Raw genomic sequence first — 24471 nt, 5'->3', positions numbered from 1 at the left:
ATTGAACTACCCTACTTACTGGTGAACTATTTCATTCTCCTCTTTTCACTCCATAACGAAAAATCCTCCATAAAATTCATCCATTCTCAATCCATTTTTCGTCTTCAAACCAAGTTTCAAGTGCTTTATAATGTCAAAGAGAGCATACAAAGTTGCAATTCCAGATAAACTTTCATCATTTCATCCCTCATTTCCTTGCATTGGAGCTGATTTTTGGATCAAGATATTGTGTTGCTTCGGAAATCCAGTTCCGAAACTCACCTAAATTATTTCGGAAGTGCGTTTTTGAAACTGTTTGTTTTAGAAACAGAATTCTTAACAGATTTTCTGCTTTGCCCGTTTTAGATATGGTGCACCCCGACATGTTTCCCAAAGTTTTTTCGCCCAAGGTGAATGATGATGTTAAGCCAGATGAGGTGAATGATGATGCTAAAATGATTGTTATTGAGATAGTGGGCAATAGTTTTCAAATGATCAAGTTTTCAATGATCATTAACATATGCTTGACTGGGTCTGAATGGAAGCTAGCAAACTCGGGTTTGGCGTTGTGATTGGAAGGTCCGACAATGACAGTAGTATAAGGAAAGCATTTGTAACAATAATATGCGAGAGAGGTGGAAAATATGTTTCAAAAGTTCGATAGTTAAAACATGATGACAACGGATCAAAAAAAATTGAGTATTCGTTTAAATTGCGCGGATCATGTAAGGTGGATGATATGTGGCGGTTTAGTTTCATTTGTGATAAACATAATCATGCGTTAGACACCAAGCTACAAGGTCATCCAATTGTAGGTCGAATTAAGCCGAACGAGAAAAAAAAGTATTCCAAAAATATCGATATTAAAGTTGCACCGAGAAACATACTTGCAGTTTTGAAACACAAAAGACCACAAAATGTTTCAAATATCAAGCGGGTATACAATAAACATTATAAACAGAATATTGCGAGCAGAGGCCCGAGATCCGAAATGTAACAAATTTTGATACTTTTGGACGATAACCATTATGTTTTAAGGTACAAAATGACTGATGATAAAGTAAGTGTTCGTGACATTTTTTGGACTCATACCGAAAATATCAAGTTGTTCAACACATTTTCAATTGTCCTTATAATTGATTCAACATAAAAGACCAACAAGTATATAATTCCGCTTCTAGGTGTCACTTCTACGGAGAAGACATTTTCGGTTGGATTTGTATTTCTCGAATGTGAGAAAGAAGACAACGTTACACAGGTGTTGGACATATGCAAGAGTTTGTTGAAGGATCCACAAAATATGCCTAGTGTCATTATAACCAACCGAGATAACGCCCTTATGAATGTTGTTGGTAGTGTATTTCCTACATCCTATGCATTACTTTGTCGGTTTCATCATATAAAAAAAAGTTCCAAACTCAAACTTGCGGTTGGCACCCAAGATTTCAAGGGTGAGGACGGAAACATACTCAGATCTAGTGTCGTGATGAAGAATATAATGGGTGCATGGAAAAATATTATAAATTCTTTTACAGAAGAGTTGTATGTTGAGAATGATGTACACTTCAAGAGCTTATGTGCCAAGTATCCAAAATTTCTAAAATATGTGGAATCTACTTTTCTTGATCAGGTGAAAGAGAAAGTTGTGTGTGCTTGGACGAATCGGGTTAGAAATTTGGGAAACGCTACAACTAATATAATCCAATATGCACATACGATATTGAAGAAACGGTTGGGTGATAGCAAGGGAGATTTGTGTAGAGAATGGGACACGGTGAACCAAATGCTTCAAAACCAACATAATGAAATTCAAATAACTTTTGGTCGGAGCACAACCGTGGTAGAACACCATTTCAAAGATAACTTTCTATAATCACAGTTGGTGCTTAACATATCTCAAGCGAGATTGAATTTTATCTTTCATGAAGTGAAGCGTGAAGAGACAACGGGGCCGGATTTAAAGTATGGATGTACAATTAGGAAAATTTACGGGCTTTCATGTGCTTGTATTTTGTCCAAAAAATGAAGCTCAATACCCCCATACGCATGGAGGAGGTCTACACACATTGGAAAAGACTTTGATTTGATGACTACAATCCGACGAAGGACGGTACATTGAGTATAACCATCACAACCGAGTTAAAAGTGATCAAGGATATATTTTCTAAAGCGGAAGACACTATGAGATTGCACATTAAAGAACAACTCCGGAAAATTTCCTATCCTATAACCACTGATTTGAAACCTCCTTCGCAACCGGTAAAAATCAAAGGTGCCCCAAAAAAGGTGAAAAGTACACATGATGACAACTAAATAAAACAGACTTTGTCTTAGCATGAAGTTGCTAAGTCACGTTTCCCAGATATTTCAACCCCAAAATCCCAATAAAGTGTTTTCAAGGGAACTCGCATTTCCAAACCATCTCATACACCTCAGAGTAAGAAAACACCATTCCACCACTGATTATTCACATTGATGAGATGCCACATTTTATGCACAAACAAATTGAAAGGATCGTAGATGTGGGGGTGATAGAAATTGTGGATTTCAGGTCGTGCCCATTTTACATGGTAAGGGAGAAGAGAACCACATTCTTGTGCGAAAAACACTTATATCGGGGTTAACGGTGCATAGGGAAGCTTACACAAGACTATATGGGAGTAAGGAAGGATTTGATAAAATTCACAATGCTCTTGTTCCATGTGTTACCGGTTCACACCACTTGAAAAGCAAATGTGCTTTCTTGAAATGAGCCATCTTATAACAAATGCATATGACATGGTGTGTATCGATCTTATGATATATGATTTTTCGGAGACATTTTTCCCATTTCGGAGTCGCCCACCTCAAGATCCATTCGGTCGTATCATTTATATTTGCTATCTTAGATCGCTCCATTTTGTTCAGGTTTATTTGAAATCGGGGTGTCTTATTCCAGCTACATGAGTGGAATGGGTGGCACATTTCGCAAAAGAGAACGAAACTTGGCCGGATCACTTATTGGAAAGAATGACAGAGTTCACTAAATTGCATCACATAGGGAGAAGTCAAAGAAATAACCGATCTTAGATTTAAGTTGTGACAATTCCTTCGGTGCATTTTAGAATGTAATAGAACCATTTTTTGGATGTATTGTCGTGCACAATATAAATTATATACGATTCAATACATATATAATATATCTATTCAACATTTAATCACGCTAACTTTTGCCGATTTAATTGATTTTACGTTTCCATGGTGCTGATTCTGCCTAATTAATTTATGTTTCTGATTCTGCATAATTCATAAATACATTCCTGAATTGTTTATAAAAAATCAATCAGGGAATGTTTCGGATATGCATCTCCAAAAATAAAAGACATGTCTCTAACCCAAAAATACCCTCACCTTGCTTTTGTTTACTTCAATGGTGCAAAATCGTCACTTCAATTTAGGTTCTCTGAGGACATGTTGTTCGCCAATCTGATTACCATACTCAATTCTCTCCTGCAATATCCAAAAAATTAGAAGGTAGTCAAGCTCGATTATCGTTCACCATCATTCGACACTAAAGAAAATGTGCAGTTCATCAAGTTTGCACCGAAGACGGATGACGATTTAAAGGTTATGTGGAGTACTTTCCGCCAATACTCCACTAAGGGTCCGATTGAAGTCGATGCGAAGATTTAGAGATCTAGAGAAGATGTCATTAAAATGTTGTAACGTTCTCAGCTACCCGTTTATGACAATATGTAATGTTAAATTTTTGTTTCAATATCTATGTAATTTGGAACATTTATGTTAAATTTATGTTAAGTGTCTCTGGTTTTTAGGTTTTGTTTATGGAAATTGTATTTCGGAGATGTAACTCTGAAATCCACCAATGGTTGAATTCGAAAATACATCTCCGAAAGCACCTCTAAAAAATGAAATGTGGTGCGTTCGAAAATGCATCTCCGAATTCTGAGGATAAAAAATGAATTTCGCCAGAGACCCCTAAGAAGGTTAGGAGGTATAAAAAGAAATTCTCTTATTTATAAGGCCTATGCCTTACAATTGGAGCTTGATTGTATATGAGCTTTCTTAACCCGATTCTAAAAAGCTCAGTATTCATTAGGGTTAGCCCACATAACTAAAATTTTTAGAAATTATTCTAAACTTTATGTTGTTTCACTAAAAAATAATATATTGAGTTACTTCATTTCATTAAATTTTATCTCTTTTAATTTTTCAATCTTTAGATGTTAAATATTACAAATTAATAAAATCAAATTAATATTTAACTATCTCACTATTCACTTCATATTTTTTTATTCTATTAATTTGTGTTATGTTAAATATGTGTGTATTATTTATAACACTTTAAAATTTGTATTGTATTTAAAAATATGTTAAAATATTTATTTTAAATATTATTGTACTTAAAAATATATTATATTTAAAATAATATAATTTATATATTATATTTATAATAAATGTTATGAAATTCTCATTTAATTTTTTAATGAAAAAGTTATTACAAAAGGCTCATTTAGGGTCGGGTAGCCCGTAACCCGTCTAATGTCGTGCTCGGGTAATGAATTTTGAGTTCATATTTAAATGAGTTTTTTTGGCTCAGCCCTAAAAAGCCCGAGGTCCGCCATAGCTAGCCTGTTTAAGGTCAGATAGCCCATTTTGACAACTCTATATGATACTATGGACACCTAAGGTAGATGACCCATTTGGCGAAAGACCAAAATGAGCCATAAAAGTAGGAGTGCCTTAGTTGATACTAGAACCAACATTAGATGTTGAGGCAACTAATTTTTTTGTTGGAGCAATGATATAAAATGATCATACTTATCTTGAGTAATATTATTTCGATCTGTCAAAGCCACCTTAATATTGGCAATTGTGGTTGAAACCTCAAAAACTTCATTGTTGGACGCATTTATTGGGGAATTTGTCACTTCAAGAAGAATTGTCTTGAGAAGAAGAAAATATTTTAAATATCTGAAAAAATGGTCACTTTTAGAAGGTTTGTCATGAGATGGGAAGAAAGGATGATTATGTTAATAATTTAATTTTCTCAAATGAGGATGAGTATGGTTATAAGAGTGTTGGTGCATTGGTGGTGTCGTATTTGGAAACTGAAAAAGTTGGGTCATGAACTCGATATGCTCTTATCATATGTGTCAAAGAAAAGAATACTTTGAGACTTTGAAATTGGAAGATGGTGAACTTGTTCGAATCGATGCCAAAGAAGCTTACATGGTCAGAGTATGTAAATTCACAAGGGTAGACTTCTAGAAACATATGGAGGTGTGAAGTAGGAAACCAATAAACTAATCTAATTTGAAGGCCTTCAAATTTTTTCCCGCGAATCAAACTAGTCCAGTTTGATGGTAAGGTTGTGTTGCGAGTCTTCAATGTGTATCTAGAAGATATGAATGGCTTCAAACTGTGTGAAAAGGAACCTGGAGGATCAAAGCTCATCATGAGCATATATGTTACTTTCACTAAGACCCGTAAAGAGAGAGGAAGAGTAAAGTTATATAGATGAATATGTTAGAAACCATGGCGAATAATACTTAGTTTGAGATTGAGGCTCTTGCAATGGAGAATATGGACGAGGAGGAAACTAAGGCTTATAATCCTTTTTCTAGTGAGGAAAATTTTGCAATGACTTCTGAATTTTCATTTGACTCGTGATAAGTCAAGGAGAAATATTATACCATCTCAAAGAAAATGTTAATGATGACCTTGATTGTTATGCTATGAATGCAGCCAAATAGACTGCAAGACTCAGAAACGGAAACCTTTAAGGAGTTATAAAAGAGAGAGAGAGAGTGAGATATATTTAAAAAATATATTTTTATATAACTTAAAAAAAATTGTCAAAAAAAATATTTAAAGATTTTAAAAAATCCAGATTTTTTGTTGTTGTGATTTTTAAAAAATGAACACTAATTTAGTTTTTGTTTTCGGATATGAATGTCCAAAGTATTAAATTTGGATGTTCAAACTATTTTTTTGATAAAGGCAAATATCATTAAAACGGAGAAATTATAGACCCACGCTAAAAAATGCGCAACTTTAAAGTTAGACTGATCTAACTTGTTGAAACTATGAATTTGATTAAAATTATATTAATAAATAATAAATTTTTAATAATTGAAATAGGATAAATATATTGATAACATACATAATTTTAATCAATTTGTAAAATGAGAAGAAATATTTTTAAGAATTTTTTCATAATTTTTTGACCAAAAATATATTTAATATGAATTTTAGAAGTTAAAATAAAATTAATAGAAAAAAATAAAGCACAAAAAAAGTCAACGCAGTGGTTAGTTAACATAAAAGAGTCTAGGGGTGTAATCAAATCGGTTTGGATTGGTTTTTGGACAAAAAAAGGTCCGAACCGATAGTATTTTCGTCGATTTGGTTTGGTTTTCAATATTTTTCAAAAATGGAACCGAACAAAACTAACCGGTTTGGTTCGGTTTGGTTTGGTTTGGATGATTGGTTTACAATATTTATTTTTTTAAATATTATATTCATCAATATATTCTCCACTGTCATATTTTTTGGTGTATTTTATGCTATTAATCCATGCGAAACAATGACATGATTTTCATTGCATCATGAAATAAGTTCACTATCAAATATAAAAGTTAACATTTGACATCAGAATGTTAGAAAAAAAAATTCAAAGCTTAACAAATTTAACACATCAAAACACACAAAAATTAACATGTTTCACATCTCAAACACACATCAAAAATAATTCGTAACAAGACTAGAAGGAATTTTGTTGAAGAAGAAGAAATAAAAAAGGTAAAAAAAATATGAAAATTAACTAATAGAACGGGAACACAAAGAAGACCACCATAACATATCACAAAGATGGTAATGAGAGGAACAATGGTTGTGGGCAACAATTCACTGACTTATAGTTTCTATTTTCTATGTTTTAGAGTTTGGTTCTAACTACGTGTTTTGTTGAAAGGAAGGAAGTATAAACAAAGATGAATAATGGTTGGACAAATAAAAAAATTGAGCTTAATTATGGATGAAATAAAATATTTAAAGTGTCACTATTTCTATTGTTCGATTCTTAAAAACTAAAACTGAGAACCGAACCAAACCACTTCGATTTTTATTGGTTTGGTTCGGTTTTAGAATCAAACCAATAACAATCAATTTTATTTCGATTTGATTTAGTTTGAATTATCAATTTAATTAAATTTTTCTAATCCGCTTACAAAAGACCTACCTATAACAAAAAAAATATAAATTTTTTTTTTATTATAATTAAATAACTTAAAGATCCCAAAAATAATTTAGCTAATTTTTTTTTCTCTAGAAAATTCAGAAGATAGTAATTTACTAATTCGTAGGGATTAAATTAAAGGAGATCCGTATCCATAATCATATCACCCATGGCCATAGCATCTTCAAGATCCTTGAATCAAAGCAAGATCTGACCGTCTATCACTCATAGTGCAACGGCTAAAGGAGTTCCATGTCAACGATCCGTGAATAAGTAAATAAGCCAATAACAACGCGAGAACCATCTTATATATAAATCCTCTCGATGCTAATCTTCCTTCAAACTCATTTCCTGCATTCTTACATCACTTTCCAAACCCTAATTTCCCCCCGAAATTTCAAATTCCCAATTCCTTCAATGGCGCCAAAGGGAGAGAAGAAGCCCGCGGAGAAGAAACCCGCAGAGGAGAAGAAGTCCACAGTAGCCGAGAAAGCTCCGGCTGAGAAGAAGCCAAAGGCCGGAAAGAAGCTACCCAAGGACGGTGGTGCTGCTGCCGGAGACAAGAAGAAGAAGAGAAACAAGAAAAGCGTGGAGACATACAAGATCTACATCTTCAAAGTTCTGAAGCAAGTTCACCCTGACATTGGTATCTCAAGCAAGGCCATGGGAATCATGAACAGTTTCATCAACGACATCTTCGAGAAGCTTGCTGCTGAATCCTCCAGACTTGCGAGGTACAACAAGAAGCCGACGATTACTTCGAGGGAAATTCAGACTGCAGTTAGGCTTGTTCTTCCTGGAGAGTTGGCCAAGCATGCTGTTTCTGAAGGAACAAAGGCTGTCACCAAGTTTACAAGTTCTTAAAGTGTATAATTTGTAGGATTGTTTCAGTAGTGGATCTTGTTAATGTTTATCTCTCTTGGAGTTAGGTCTGAATTAGTGTGTAATTTTCTTTTGAAAATTAAATGAATATCTTGGGGATGAATCGAATTTGTCTTTTAAGCGTACAGATGATTTTTATTTTTGCAATATCTTTATTTTATTATGTGAATTAAGGAATGGCTAGTTGAAACGGTGATAATATTAATTTCTGGTTGCACGCATTGTGTGATGAATCTTTGATCAATGCCCTGCAAATTCCTCATAATCTGCATCTTCTATTGCATTCTACTGCTAGCGGTTTTATTTCTAATGCAAAATTGAACATTCCTTTTGAACTTCTGCTTGCCTATTCAGCCCTTCAATCCATAGTTGACAAGATCACCATCTCTTTGGTTGATAAAGATTATAAGTACATGTGGAACCATTTCCATGATGGTGAGCTAGATGCTTATAGTTTTTATTGTCTTGTTGGTCATCATGTTAGTTGGGTCAATATCTAGGATGCAACTATCCCCAGTCCAAATCTATTCTTCTCTAGAGATGATTGCATGGTAAGTCCCAGTCCAAATCTATTCTTCTCTAGAGATGATTGCATGGTAAGTGTCCAACATAAGACAACCTATCTTAGAGAGGCTGCAACCTTCCTTCCGGATGCAATCTTTGTGGTGTTGCTTCAGAAATTTCCAATCACATTTTTTAAGATTGTATTTTTAATAAACACTTTTGGTATTGGTTAGGTTCTATCCTAAATTTTTAATGCAATTTTATTGTCTTAAATGATCCTCTAAAGCTTTGCTCTAAAAATTGGTCTCCTCTTTATGAATTATTTGTCGTGGGTGGCAGCCATCATAAATTGTTTTAGTGTGATTTGGTATTGTAGAAACCAACATAGATTTTATGATAGGATTGTAGAGCCTCATCATCATAGGAGTTTCTTTCTCTGAAAATAATAATATCTTGTGTGCCAGTTTTTTTATTATTGAATTTGTTATAATAAAAGTTATCAATGTTACTCCCTCCGTCTCATAATAAGTGTCTCATTTGCACTTTTTCTGTGTCTCAAAATAAGTGTCTGTTTAGAATATCAATGCAACATTTATTAATTTTTTCCACTACTATACCACTATATATTAACTTTCACGTTCTCCAACTACTCTACTACCTATAATAAATAAGGGTACTTTAGTAAATGATATTAAATTTATCATTAAAATCAACACATCTAATCATTTTCTTAAGAACCGTGAAAAACTCAAACGAGACACTTATTATGAGACGGAGGGAGTAAGTTAAAGAATACTCATCCTCCAACTTTCAATTGGGTTAAGGGGAAGAAAAATTCTTATTAGTAAGAAAATGGAAAAACAAGAATAAATTCAAACCATTTATTATCATCACAACCCCATGATCCTAATTAAAAAGAAAATTAAATTTAAAATTAATTTAAAATTCACCACTAAAATAGTGATACATATTCATTCTTGCATTTCTTCTTCAAATTGTTTCGTACTAAATAGCACTACCCTAAGAGCAATAGCGATGATGCTTCAATTGGTAACTCTGGACCATCTTCTTGTGGTGGCCTATTCAAAGCTAAGTTTCTTGGAGCTTTTGCTTACAATTTAGGAGTTTCAAAATCTTTGGTCGCTAAATTTAATGGAGCAGTGTATGTAGTAGATAGATAATAAAAAAGGTTGGTTTAATCTTTGGTTGAAAACTAATTCTATATTGGTTTTCTAGCTTTCAAATCATCTAAAGTTATTACTTGGCAACTAAGAAATAGATGAGAGAATTATTGGCTTCATTTTATATCATTTATGACTTTCATTGTTATTCACGTTTATAGAGAAGAGGACTATTATGTTGTCAAACTTGCAAACTTAGGTCACTCTCTGACCTCTAATACACTTGATGGTTTAAAATGTCTCCTCAACTTAGAGAAGATTTTACTAAAAATATATTGGAATTGCCCTTCTTTAAATTTAGTTAGGTCCTTTTGAAGGCCAGGTCTTTGCCTCCTATTTTCTTTGTATTGTTTTTCCCTTTATTTTATATATTTTCTTGGGGCTTGCTTCTTTTGCAAGCATTCTTTATTTCAAAAAAATACTAACAAAATAAAAAAAAAATAACGAAAATGCAATCTCAATAAAGATTATATTTCATGCTAAAAATATACTCCTTCTATCATAAATCGTAAGACGTTTTGGCCATTAAACACGAATTAAGAAATATAATTATTTCTTTATGAGAAAGTGAAATATGTAAGAATTTACATAAATGTCCTTCAATAATTATATTGGGAGTCGAAATTAAAAGAATTGAAAGAAGAAAGAGAAATAAATAGTAAAAGTTATATTAAAAAAAAAGTCATTAATGATGTATTAGAATTATAAAATGATTTATAATTTGAGACATATTTTTTAACAAAGTGACTTATAATTTCAGACCGAAAGATTATTTCACAACATAATTTAACATCTATGATACTTGCAATATTTTTAAATAATATTTTTTTACATCCGGATAAAAATAAAATAATAAATCTATTAAATGTATATATTTTTCCTCTTACTAAATAAAATCATATAATATTAATATTCACCTATAATATTTTTTATTTATAAAAGTATAGTAAATAGTTTATTATATGTTTTGGGCCGACTCATGGATAAAGACTTGATAATAGAGAAATGAGAATGAAATGGAGAACATGTAATCTCTTTTTCTACTTTGAGTAGGTAATTCTGTATGCAAGGACTTTGCTAATAGGCTAGATCAATTGCAAGGACTTTGCTAATAGTCTAGATCAACCGGACGGCTAACCATTATCCATGCTTTTAGTTACCAGCCTTTTTTCAATTTATAAGAAAAACATGTTATTTTTCAGGTATTCAAATTCATTCTCTCTCATACATTTATTTTGACTCTCACATTGACTTGTGCGTTGGAGTGTTAATCTTGTAAGTCAATCCCCTCTCTACCACATCAAAAGCTCAAAACCACAGTAACAAGCTATGCATCCTCACTTGTCAATCAATTATGGTTCCGTTATGGAACAACACAAAAATATTATACAATTATACAATGAAACATAAAAATAAAATGATCCACTAATTACTCTTCATTTTATAATACATTACTATTTTTTTTAAAATTATATAATTATTTATTATATAATATATAAAATATAAAGTTAAATAATATGGTCGGAGTTGGGGAATCCACGGGATGGATGATACTTTCCCAATCTTCGTCCCAAAGTGTCTTCAGTGGAACTTTTCCCTCCATTTCCACAAAGAAAAAAAATCCACAATTCCAATGCTTCGAACAAATAATTCTCAGAGAGATTTTCATTAACAAATGTAAATTGACATCCCTATTCATGTTCGATGGTCGAACCGAGACATAAGTTACGAACTCTTGTTTTGCAAAACTACTTTTTGCTACCTGTCAAATCCAATGTAACCGCTAACAGTGCAAATTATCCCCTTTTGACCTCATCAAAAACACAACCACTACGACAAACTCTATATCCTCACTTATCAATTCATTATAGTTATGCTACGCAGGGCCGGTCCTGCGTCAGAGCAAGCAGATCACAACTCAGGATCTCAAAAATTTAGGGGCCTTAAACTATAGATTGAGTATTTTAAAAATATAAATTGTGTTAAGGCTGTATATATTTATTGTTCAGATTATTTAATCAACCGATTAAGTTGGTCGAACGTAAATGAATTAACCTAGGTACCAATAGATAATGTTTTCGAATCATGTTCACACTTTTTTCAATTAATTGTTTTAAAACATCAATTCATTCAAAAATTATAGAAATAAATGATACCTATGATATCCACCATTTCACACCTCTTAAATTAGTATTTAATTTTTTTTTATTATTTCAATTTTATTTATACTACTATATAACTAATGTAAAATTTTGAGTATTCTTTTAAAGTTATATCCTTAGAAAAATCATGTATTAATATATGTTTTGTACAAAAATTATTTATTTATATGTACATGTTAGGTATTATTTGTACATTTATATTTTTTATCTGTCAGACACGTATGATTGATCCAATAATTCTTAGATATGATAAAAATTCAATAAATAAAAAAATTTTACACAAAAAAGTTATGAAAAATAATTGTATAAGACGATTCTAATTTTGATTAATTAAGTCTATTTTATTATTTGCCTCGGGCCTTTTGAAACTCAGGAACAACCATGCTGCTACGCAACAAACTAGGAAAAAATCACCTTACATTTTTGTTGATATTTATATGCATGATCTTTATAAAGTATTATATTTAATTCATTCTATAATTAAAAAAGGTTATAAATAAATTTTTATAATTTTCTAAAAACATGTTTTAAGAACCCATTAAAAAATTAAAAGTTTCTAAATTCTAATAGATAATTATGCTTTATTTAAACAACGGTCAAAGTTCAGAAAATAGTTTTGTTGGGATTAAAATCATTAAATTAAAGCGGATCCGCATATATCCATAATCATCACCCATAGCATCTTCAATATAGTTGAGTCAAAGCAAGATCGTGACCGTCTATTACGCACAATGTAACGGCTAAAGAAGTTCCACGTCAACGATCTGTGCATAAGCACATAAGCCAATAACAACGCGAAACACATCTTATATATAAATCCTCTCGGTCCTTATTTTCTTCCAACCTCATTTTCTGCGTCTTATTTCATTCCAAATTCCAAACCCTAAAATTTTTACCGAAATTTCAAATTCTCAAATCCTTCAATGGCGCCAAAGGGAGAGAAGAAGCCAGCGGAGAAGAAACCCGTAGAGGAGAAAAAGTCTACCGTAGCCGAGAAGGCTCCGGCTGAGAAGAAGCCAAAGGCCGGAAAGAAGCTCCCCAAGGACGGTGGCGCTGCCGCCGGAGACAAGAAGAAGAAGAGAAACAAGAAGAGCGTAGAGACATACAAGATCTACATCTTCAAAGTTCTGAAGCAAGTTCACCCTGACATTGGTATCTCAAGCAAGGCCATGGGAATCATGAACAGTTTCATCAACGACATCTTCGAAAAGCTTGCTGCTGAATCTTCAAGACTTGCAAGGTACAACAAGAAGCCGACGATCACTTCAAGGGAAATTCAGACCGCAGTTAGGCTTGTTCTGCCTGGAGAATTGGCCAAGCATGCTGTATCTGAAGGAACAAAAGCTGTGACCAAGTTTACAAGTTCTTGAACTGTATAATTTGTAGGGTTGTGTATCTGAAGTGGTTCTTGTTAATGTCTATCTCGCTTGGGATTAGATCTGAATTAATGTGTAATTTTCTTTTAAAAATCAAATGATTATATTGTGTATGAATTGAATTTGTTATTGGTTCTTTTCATAATATTTTTAATTCAGTTTTCGAATTAAGGAATAACTGGTTGAAGAAAATTAAGTTTCTATTGAAATTGTGTTGTGTAAGAGTCATTGTTTGTAATGTTTGTAATTTGAGATGAAATCTGATGCAACAGGTTCAAACCATTTTGCCATCAGCGGTTAGGGACTTTGAAGTCAACATTCATTTCTCGGATCTTATCAAAACCAAAGAATCCATTGGTGATTCTTCTTGAATCTACCAAACCCTAGTGAAGTCTTATCTATGGTCTAAAGTAACAAATGTAAGTGTTAGTGATGTTAGTGGATTGTTTTTCTTCTGATTTAATAGCAACAATATTGTCTATGTTTAGGAATCTTCAATAGAGAAATCTAATTCAATTCTAGAACCAATACCAAGTCAATGACATAGAAATGACTAATAATATTATCTTCCAAGTTATCATTTTCATTTTGCAATAGAGAAGCATACTTTATACCCCGCTGGCCACCATGCCTCAAACTCAGAAATGTTTGATCAACTCTCTGCTCGTTCCTTTGGATGTACTAGTTTTCTAGTTAGATTTTGAATTGAATTGATTGAAGGAAGCATTATCATCTTTTTGGATCTGGTAATTTGTAAGTTTTATTTGAAACCCAAAAAATTGAAATGCAATAAAGTAGTTTGATGAAATACCAAAGTATTTTGGATATGCGTCCGATTTATAGATTAACTAAAATACCAAAGAAAATACTCATCGTTAATTGGCTTAATGGTGATTAATTTAATGCTAAACTTAGTAGAGAAAATCACGGTTCGAACCGGACTAAACCGGGTGATAAACAAAAAAAAATCAAATAAGATAGGATGTAATATTTTTTAACCTTTAAGAAATTATCTCATAAACTTATTTCACATATAGTACATACAGTTTTGTCACTCTCTATTATCATATTAGGATGAGAATCTTTTATTCCTATTGGAATAACAATTAACCACTTATAACTTCTCACTTTTAAATATTTATGTCATTTACTTTTTATTTTAAAATTTAAATTAAATATATTTTATAAATATTCTTAGCAAATTAAATTACTTACAAATATCTTGATAAGAATAAAATTTTCTGTATAATGTTCCCAAAAATAATATTATCAGAATTATATTTTTAATTCTTGAAACAAACACACTCTAATAAATTATACAAAAAATATAAAGTAAAATATAAGACGATTTCTCAATGCACCCCATGAATCTCTCATACACCGCGTGAAATTCAAAAAATGCCCCTAGTTTCCGTAGAAGCATATCTGGAAGAACCTTTTTTTAAAAAAAAAAAATTGATTTTTTCCGTAGATACATCTACGGAAGCGTTAAAACATATTGGAACTTAAGATTTCCCAATTAATTGAGAAATTAATTTGAGATATTCCCACTTAATTGAGAAAATACCAAGAATTAATATGTTTTAAGACTTCCGTTTAGGGGTGGCAAAACGGGTCGTGGCCTGCCGGGCCGGCCCGCGCACCCGCCAAAAATTGGCGGGTTGGGTTGGGATTTTAGGCCCTCCGCTCGCTCAAGCCCACCCCGCCAAAACCCGCTGTCCGCCATACCCGCCCCGCAAAAGCCTGCCGCCCGCTCCTCCTCCAAAACTCACTCTTTTTTTAGTTAATTCTAATAATTGCAATTGTTGATAGTTTATTTTATACATTTATCTATAAATATATGTAATATTTTTTTAAGTAAATTTGTTAAAAAGTTGCTTTTATAAAAAATTGTTTTAAAAAATAAGTGAAAAGTTTAATTAAAGGTAAAAAAAGCCTATTAATCTATTAAAAAATATATAAATAAAAATAGGCGGGTAAGCCCGCCGCCCGCCAACCCGCCATCTTGGCGGGACGGGCATGACTTTTATGCCCATTTCATTTGCCGGGCATGCCCGCCCGCTCGTTTTTTGGCGGGCATAAGGTGAGGCAGGCGGGGCAGGCGGGCCGTTTTGCCAGCCCTTCTTCCGTTGATGCATTTACGAAAGAGTTCCCTAAGTGCAGCTACGAAATAAAACAACGTTAAACAAAAAAAAGATGTTTCTGGAGATGCATCTATGGAAGCACGATGACACTTTTGCCAATTCGATGGTGCATAAGAGACTTATGGGGTGGAATGAAAAATTGTCAAATATTAAGGGTAATTATACATAAAATATAAAGGGTGAAACATTTTAAAAAAGTACATAGAATTAAATAGATTTTTTTTCAATAATTGAATAGGGAAAATCTATCCCATACACCTATACTTATTCCCGTACCCCTTACATTTTGTAAAATATTTCAACCTTTCTCTCATTTGATTTTAACTAAATTACCATTTATTCATTGAAGTTTTTCGAACATTTGGAAGAGCTTGTACCTCAAGTATGTACCGGATAGCTGTCAGAAAAGAGTTCTTATACCTTTTTTTGGTTTACCAGATAACTTAAAGTTATGTTATCTTATTTCTATTTAGTTTTTCTCGTAGAACTAATTTAGAAGTTATCCAGTTTGTAATGTGTAGTAGATATCTTTGGCAATGTTTTCTGATGAAGATATATATGTGTACCGGAAAACTTGTGGTTAAGTTATCCTATTATGTTAGTTATGGACAACAATTACAAGACAAATAAATATAGACAACCTCCATTTGAAATTTTTGGCATGACATCAATCGAGCTGACATTTAGTGTTGCATTTGCTTATATGGAATGTGAGAAGATAGAGAACTTTTGTTGAGTGTTGGATAAGCTGAAACAATTGTTGGTCAAGAAAGATTTGTGTCTACAAGTGATTTTGACTGGTTGAGATCTTGCCTTGATCAAAGCAATTGAAGTTGTGTTTTCAAGGATGATTAGTTTGCTTTGTCGATTTCACATCAACAGAAATATTGATTCAAAATGCAAGCAATAAACGGTGAATGATATGCAAGAGGCGATAGACATATTATGAATGAAAGTTGAATGTGCTAGTGATGAGGCCGAGTATGATCAACAATTTGAGTAAGCTTGTGTAGATTGTAATAAATATTATAATAAGCACTCATGCAAAAACAGACATGACACACTATCTCACTAAATGACACTCCCAAGTACTCAACAGCAAGGGCAACAACTTTTTTAGTGACATCTCGAGGGGTCCAGAACAAGCCTCTAATGGGTAGATGAAGCAGATAAGAAGCGCAATCTATTGTAATGCTCATCTCACCAAGTGGCATGCGAAATGACAATGTCTCTGAATGTAGTCTCTTTATAAAATGGTGATTCCACGTTTGTGTCTATCATCCTTAAACAGTTTCTCTGGAGTGAAGATAGACTAGATTGAGTCATCCAACTCTCCATCTTTGGTGGGAGATAATGAGGAACCTTTCCTATAAGCTTGATCATATGCCCAACGAATTTTCGTTATATATATATATATATATATATATATATATATATATATATATATATATATATATATATATATATATATACACAAAATTAAATATTATTCAAAATAAACTAACTATCATTTACTTACCTCACAAATCCATAAATGACGAGCAACATGGTGCTCTTACTTTATCAGAAGAGACGTATCATACGACCCCCTGGAAACCCTCAAGTTAGCATCATTGCCAAAAAAAATACATTCACAAATTAAAAAAAAAAGTCAAACCGAATATCTTTTTGAAAGATTACCAATTTCTAAAAAATTGCTCTTCCCGAAATACTTTCATAAAGATTTTTCAATTTTGTCTTCCTACTAACCGGATAAGTTAAAAAGAGTTCTGATAGTATCAAGGGACCATAATACTTTCTTAAACAAATCTGATATGTTTCATAAACCAGAACACATACTCAACGATTTTCTGTTTGATTTTTATGGACCAAAATACTTTTGGAATGACTTTTGGTACAAATTTTTTTCATCTTGCTCAAATATCTTGAAAAATGAATGAGTAAAAAAGTGAAAAAAAATCAAATATACTATTTATGTTGTGATATTTTAGTCAAAATTAGTAAAATGTAGGGGTAGGGGGATAAATGTGGGGTATGAGATACAATTTTCTTGCATATGTACAAACCAAAATTTAGTTTCGTTCTTCTATCGACATAAATTTTAACTCCTGCAAGAATGTTCGTCGTTAGACTATATCAACAACTTCATAGTCATAGTTAGAGCCGTCAAAATGGGTTAGTCCATATGGGCCGATCTGCCAAGACTGGAAAATCACAGAGGCGTCCATATTTTTTTGGGTTTTTTAAGCCCGGTCCTAAAGGCTTTGTTTGGATGAGAGAAGATTGTTGCAGGAAAGAAAGTAATAAGAAAGAATGTTGAAGGAAAGAAAGTAATAAGAAAGAATATTTAAGGAATGAAAGTGAATGGAAAGTGAGGAGAAAGTAAGATGATTATTTAGTTGTTTGATAGAAGTAAAAGTGAATAGAAAGAGAGAGGAAAGAAAGAGGTATAAATAAAAAATGATAAAATACTCTTACATAAAATGATAAAATTTGTTAATCATCTTACTTAAAATGTTTAAAAAAATTATTAACTTTTTTATTAAAAGACAGTTCACTCATGTCAAACCAACCTATTATTTAAAACTCTAACAATAAAGAAAACAACAAATATATTATAAAATTAAAAAGAGAACCCTATATACTTATGTGCGCAAAGCAAGGATATATGTGACATTTTATCTATAAAGAAAACAACAAATATATTATAAAATTAAAAAGGAAACCCTATATACTTATGTGCACAAAGCAAGGATATGTGACATTTTATCTAAAAAAAATAACAATAAAGAAAAGAACAAATATATTATAAAATTAAAAAGGAACCCTATATACTTATGTACACAAAGCAAGGATATATGTGACATTTTATCTAAAAAAATATATCAGTCTTCTCAAAATTAGGGGTGTGTAAAATATTTGAATATGAGACACAAATCCATAACCAAATTCAAATTCGTTTTAAATATTCAGATATAATTAAATGGTTATTAATTGGTTTAGTTATTAACGTTTTGGTTATCCATTTATATAATTCATATATAATTAAATGGTTATTAACCGGTTAAATTATTTTTGGATTCGGTTATAATCCGGTTATTATCCAAAATTTAAAATTAATCTAAATATTGTAATTTTCAAAATAAAAAATATTTTTAAAATTGGATTTTTTTAAAAAACCTATTATATAATCATAATCAAATTTATAACCAGTTTTATTACCAATTTTGATAAAAATATGATTATGGTTATATATTCAAACCATTTAAATGATTTAAAAATGGTTATGATTTGGTTTCTAAAAATAACCAACCATGCACATCTTACTCAAAATTGGGAAACTTTCCATATTATGTGAGCTTCTATCCCTCTACTTTCTCTTAAAACAAACATAGTGAAAAAATTCACTAAGCATTAGGGTTAACCCGGGCCGTGGGTAGCTATGCCTGTTAGAGCCGCATAACTAATTTTTTTTTATAATTATTTTATGTTTTATTTCATAATTTTCGGGTGTTCTATTATATTTATGATAAATCTTATAGGATTTATAAAAAATAAAAAATAAAAAGTTCGTTTAAGATCAGATAGTTCAAAGTCCGTTCAAGGTCGAATTCAAATAATTATATTTTAAATTATTTAGTCCGATTTTTATTAATCTGAGGTCCGTCAAGACCCACCCGTTTAAGACTAAAAAGCCTATTTTGACCGCTCTAATCATAATTGAGAATTGAGAATGATAGTTTGAAATTTGATAGCACCATAAACAGAAGAATTTGGTACACCATAAGATGAGAATATATCCTCAATGGCTTTTGAGTTGGGCCTTCCTTATTTCAATATAGTTTATTTGTATTTAAAAAAATTCATTAACCCAACCAAAAGGTAATACCATAAAAAAGAGATAGATTAGGCTACAACACAATGAACTTGAACTTGAAGCTTCTCAAAACGAATATTCATTGCTTAAATAATCATTCTTAATATAATCACCCTCTTTCTCTTTTTTCCAAAAGCCACAACACCACCAGATGCTATTCACCTCATTCTAATACTACCACAAAAAATTCTAGGTAAGGTTGATTGATCCAATGATTTTGTTGTTTTTTGTTCTAATTTCAAATACTGATAATTATTTCATGAATCTTTTTGTTAATTTTGTTGTTCAGGGTTATTATTATTGATAAAATGGATCAACAACATGAGCAACAGAACCGTAGTTGCAGCAACAAGGTGAAGAGAAAGAACAAGTTCATGAAAAGATGTTGTTCCTATCCATGTCGTGCAGTATCTTACATGTTTAGAGGTTTTGGTAGATGCTTGTTTGTCACATGTTACCCTGTTGTTCAGTGTTTTGGTTTAGATGAACACAAACATAGCCACCATAGAAAACACTTTGATTGGTGATTAACACAAGTTTGAATAAAATTGTTCTCAATTTTGGTTCATTATTACCCTTCCTGTTTTTGCTGTAAATAGCTTTTAATCATATTCTTCACATGATTGTATAAACAATTTGGAATTTTTGCAAGATATTCAAAGACAAAAATTGTTCCAACAACATGAAATTGATTCAAAAAGACATGACTTATATTATAGAAAAATAAATTGGTATACATAAAATAGACAAGACTAAACTAAACTAGAGTTCAGCATCTTCAAAATAATGATAAGCATTAATTCCTAAAATTAGCAACATTTTGGTTAAGGCCTAAGGTAAGAATTTGGCACTGGAAACCAAATACTCTTTGAACATGAATTTTCACCTTCCTAGATTCATTAACTGACATGTCAGTTCTCTTACATCAGATTGTTTGAGTGGCTTTAGCATGAACATTTCAGCTCCTTCTTCTAGACACCTGATTTTTCAGCAGAATAATGATTGAGTAAGTTAAACAATAGAGAACTAACAAGAGACAAAAAATAGTATTGATGGATGATGTGGTTAGTGGTAGAGACAAATTACTTGTTGATTCTTGTTGGTATGTTCTCAGATGACATGATTACCACTGGGACCTCCCTCATTACAGATGATTGCTGTTTAACAAAAATAGAATTAGTTGTGGTTAATGCACCAATGTGCAAAATAGTATTACTCCTAAACAAGATTTTGAAGAAACCACCAAATCAACACTATCATTAGTACCTTGATTTTCTTAAGTAACTCATAGCCTGTCATCCCTGGCATGCAATAGTCTGTGATGATTAAGTTTACTTTGGATCTCTACAAAACCACAAATACTAGTCAGCAAGTGAAAAATCATTTATCCACCACCAGTGTGCTTAATCTAATTTGGAGTCAGTTCTGTCATTAAATAATTTCAATTTTTTCTCGATCGCAGTTGCGGGGGATCGAGTGTTTTTTGAAATGTGCAAATAAAGATAAAGATAAGCATATCACATAAAATATTTATTTTCATCAAAGTGTCAGGTTTTCTCAAGTTTTCATAAACTTTGCTTAGGTTATCTACTATTTAAGTGTGACAAATGAGACAGGGGCCTATTTTGACAAGTATTTTAACACAACAAATATTTTACGAAACTTTTTTAACCCTAGTTTAAACATACTAAAATATGAGTAAATTTGCGGTAGCACACCCTCGAAAACGACCCTGATTTTAATATTGAAATGACAAACTTAAGCAAGTAGTAACATTTAGGTAAAATGTGTGCCAAACAACAGAACTCTGGTTTCTCTTCAAAAAGAAAAAAATTACTTACTCCATTCAAGGTGTTGTGTTCACCATTTGTCAAGCCCAATAACTCCAATGCCCTTAGCCCATTTTCAGCAGTTGTAACTATATAGTCCATTCAAACAAAAAGCCCATTCAAAATGAATCACCAAAACAAAATCATCAAACACAGAGAACGTGTGATATAACTAAGCATAATATTCTTCTTTCATTACACAACAAGATAAAAGATACGTGTAGTGTAAAACTAGTTATGATGTTGTTAAAAGTAAAAGAGAAGAAAAACAGAATATGGTTGAGTAAGAGGTAGGTATAGTATAGTATACCTCTGCAGGAGGAATTTCTAAGGAGTTTCTCAACAAGTTTGCGATCAATAAGACTATCATCAACAGCAAGAACATGAGGAATGTCACCACTTTCCATGACCCAATTTGAAGAAGTTGAAGATGAAGCAGAAGCCATGAATGATCTTAATAAAGACAAGAATAAACCACTCTCTCTATAATAATGACAATGAATAAGAAAGAAATAGTAGTAAGAGAAAACGTAGTTGCAATAAATAAAGGAAGTTACTACAATCTTAAATGTGGAATAGAAAAGGACGAAAAGAAAAACAAAACGTAGAGAGAAAAAAACATAAAAGAAAGAAAGAAAGTTGAAAGTCACAAGATATGTATGAAGGATGTTATGTCCTACTATATGTAAGGAAATGGAGCAGGAGAATTTTAAAGAGAGAGAGAGAGTGTCACAGATATTTCGTGATCCTTTTGGGGTATCTAAGGATTCGATTCAGTCCCCCACCTTACCCTTTATATTCAATTACCAAATCTTGTAATCTCTCGTCATCAATTCATATCTCTCTCTGACTCATTTCATTTATACTTTTTTCTTCTCTCTCTGCACTAGTATCCATGCATGCTCTTAATATTATGGCATGGGATGAGTAAGAATAAGATAGATAGATAGATTTTGTTTGGTTTCAATACTATTCGAAATAACTCAATTAGTTTGGTTGAATAACATATCCTTCTCTTGAAAAGTGAAAACCAATATTAAGTTAAAGATTTTTTTTGGTAACATAAATAGAGATTAAATACTAAAAAGGTAATTGAAAACGATTCTTTCTTTTTTTCAAATTAAGAATTGTTTGAGTTTTTTATTTTAAGAACTAAGAAAAATAATTAATACTTTAATGATTGAAATTATTTTATTAAGTTATTTTTCTTATTTTAGTAAAAGAAATTGTTATTATTATGAATTAGTCTCTCCATCATCATTATTATAGATAAAATTTATTAAATAACATATGTATATAATTTATATATAGATTATGATAAATTTTAAAAAAATAATTGTTTATATATAATAAAAATTTATCATTTTAATTTTATACTTTCTTCTTATAATAAGTGATTCATTAATTAAAAAATTAAAATATGGATCATTTTCAATTTCCAATAAAATGCAAATTATTTTTTTTTCAATTATACCATATAAGCATTAATTATACCATATAACTAATATGAGGAATGCTACTCTTACACTATATTCTTACACCAATACATACATCCAACACTATTCACCGTATTTATATGGTGAATAGTGTTTTTAAAATAATTTTTTTATGAATAGTGATATGCACATGAACAGTAAATAATAACAAAGTTGGTTAATGATATATAAAAAATTGGTTAGTGAAGTTATCAAGTTGGATAATAAATGCCAAGATGTTAAAATAATTTAGTAAAATAAAGTTGGTTAAAGAAAAGTAAAATATTGGTTAATAAAGTAATGAAGTTGGTTGATAAACGTTCATATATTAAAAAAAAAATAGTAATAAAATAAAGTTGGGTAATGGAGTGTAAAATGTTGGTTAATTAAGTTATGAAGTTGGTTAATAAAAGCCCAGACTTTAAAAATAAAATTTAATAGTAAAATGAAATTGGTTAATGAAATGTAAATTGTTGGTTAATGAAGTTATAAAGTTGGTTAATGATGCAAATTTAAAAAAATAAAAATTATTTATTATTATAATAATATTTTACTGTTCATAAAATATATATTTTTATTTAAAAAACACTTTTCACCGTATAAATACGGTGAATAGTGTTGGGTGTAAGTATTTGATGTAGAAAGTTGGTGTATGAATAGCATTACTCAACTAGTATTATGTTCATTATTCTCAATTCAATATATTTTATTTTTTATTCAATTAGGCGAACTAACTGCCAAATATAGATGGTCAAATTCAACATGTGACACTCATATTGAAGCACCACCGCACTAGAGCACAACATTATCTTCAACTCACCCGTTGGTATTCAATAAATATCGTCCCATATTCAGCGTTGTATCCACCAATGACGATGATAATTGTCATATCTATATAAGTTTGAGTGTGCACCAAATTACGATTCATTTCACTCACTCGTAAATTTTATTTCTTTTACGTTGTTGTCTTGAGCGTTGGAGTGCTAACCTTGTTGGTACTTTTCATATTCGTTCACTAGAGACATATACCATTGTGTTGGAAACCATTCTATAGTTGTCATCATCAACATTCTACTCATTTTTTATTCCACACTAGAATAATGACACACTTTATGGAAATCGACTTCTAATTCTCAGGAATTACCATTACATTCTCTCAATCTCTTACATTGTGTTGCCCTCAAGCATTTTTTGTTAACTGTTTCAGACACTATAATCATTTTCATTGTCGAACTCTGGTCGATATTTACCTTACTGAAAATGTTTCCAATAATCATATATAACGGTAGGATCCAAAAGTAATATGATCTAACACTTATCATAACACAATCCTCGTACCTAAAGTTTGGTCGATTGTTTAAATACTTTAAGATATTTTCGTGTTAATTCTTACTCTTAAGAAGGAATAACCACTTCACAAGACGTTCAGCTCTTGATCATTTCACTCGCAACACCACGTCAAATTCCTCAACCGCTTGTAGATTCTTCCCTCAACCTCATCCATCCAACAACATTTTTGTTTCATCTCGCGCAAGAACCTTATCAATCATCATTGATCCATTCTTTTGAACTGTATTTATCACGCAGTCTACAATAGCTCCAAGCAACATTGGGAAGATACAATATGAAAGAACCTGTGACAAGCATCAACAACTTAGTGTAACAGCAAAATCTTAATCTCCTCAATGAAATACTTCTCTGCATAGAAAATAATCAATAGAAAATTCCTCCTTGAATTGCAAATCAGATAGAGGTGTTACAACAGGATCACTTTGGAGCTCCTTGAGAGCAACTCCCATCAATGCTACATCACAGCAAAAAA

At 31.5% G+C, this 24471-nt stretch overlaps 2 protein-coding genes across 2 annotated transcripts; one reads left to right on the top strand and one right to left on the bottom strand.

The window, feature by feature from the left end:
• Window positions 1-7552: 7552 nt before the first annotated feature.
• On the top strand, window positions 7553-13741 carry LOC131626319 (probable histone H2B.1). Its single transcript, XM_058897151.1, has 2 exons — window positions 7553-8075; window positions 12885-13741. The coding sequence occupies exons 1-2, from the start codon at window positions 7637-7639 to the stop codon at window positions 13316-13318; spliced, it is 873 nt and encodes a 290-aa protein (XP_058753134.1). The 5' UTR covers window positions 7553-7636; the 3' UTR covers window positions 13319-13741.
• Window positions 13742-20026: 6285 nt separating this feature from the next.
• Window positions 20027-21776, bottom strand: LOC131626318 (two-component response regulator ARR17-like). The gene is made up of 5 exons (XM_058897150.1): window positions 21485-21776; window positions 21187-21263; window positions 20612-20689; window positions 20432-20502; window positions 20027-20324 (listed from the first exon to the last, which is right to left on the bottom strand). Exons 1-5 carry the CDS (start codon window positions 21618-21620, stop codon window positions 20228-20230), a joined length of 459 nt encoding a protein of 152 aa, XP_058753133.1. The 5' UTR covers window positions 21621-21776; the 3' UTR covers window positions 20027-20227.
• Window positions 21777-24471: the final 2695 nt, after the last annotated feature.

The sequence above is a fragment of the Vicia villosa genome, unplaced genomic scaffold (genome assembly GCF_029867415.1).
Source record: "Vicia villosa cultivar HV-30 ecotype Madison, WI unplaced genomic scaffold, Vvil1.0 ctg.000282F_1_1, whole genome shotgun sequence".
Taxonomy (NCBI): domain Eukaryota; kingdom Viridiplantae; phylum Streptophyta; class Magnoliopsida; order Fabales; family Fabaceae; genus Vicia; species Vicia villosa.
Note: the sequence above shows the minus strand (reverse complement) of the source record. Positions and strands in the feature narration are given on the sequence as shown.

What these genes read in the sequence shown, in the direction of transcription:
- LOC131626319 (XM_058897151.1), top strand. Translation starts at nt 7,637, where the DNA reads ATGGCGCCAAAGGGAGAGAAGAAGCCCGCGGAGAAGAAACCCGCAGAG. An exon ending in GGCTGTCACCAAGTTTACAA is followed by an intron (nt 8,076 to 12,884) that starts GTTCTTAAAGTG and finishes TGGCGCCAAAGG; the next exon opens with GAGAGAAGAAGCCAGCGGAG.
- LOC131626318 (XM_058897150.1), bottom strand. Translation starts at nt 21,620, where the DNA reads ATGGCTTCTGCTTCATCTTCAACTTCTTCAAATTGGGTCATGGAAAGT. An exon ending in AACACAACACCTTGAATGGA is followed by an intron (nt 20,690 to 21,186) that starts GTAAGTAATTTT and finishes GTGGTTTTGTAG; the next exon opens with AGATCCAAAGTAAACTTAAT. An exon ending in AGTTACTTAAGAAAATCAAG is followed by an intron (nt 20,503 to 20,611) that starts GTACTAATGATA and finishes TTTGTTAAACAG; the next exon opens with CAATCATCTGTAATGAGGGA.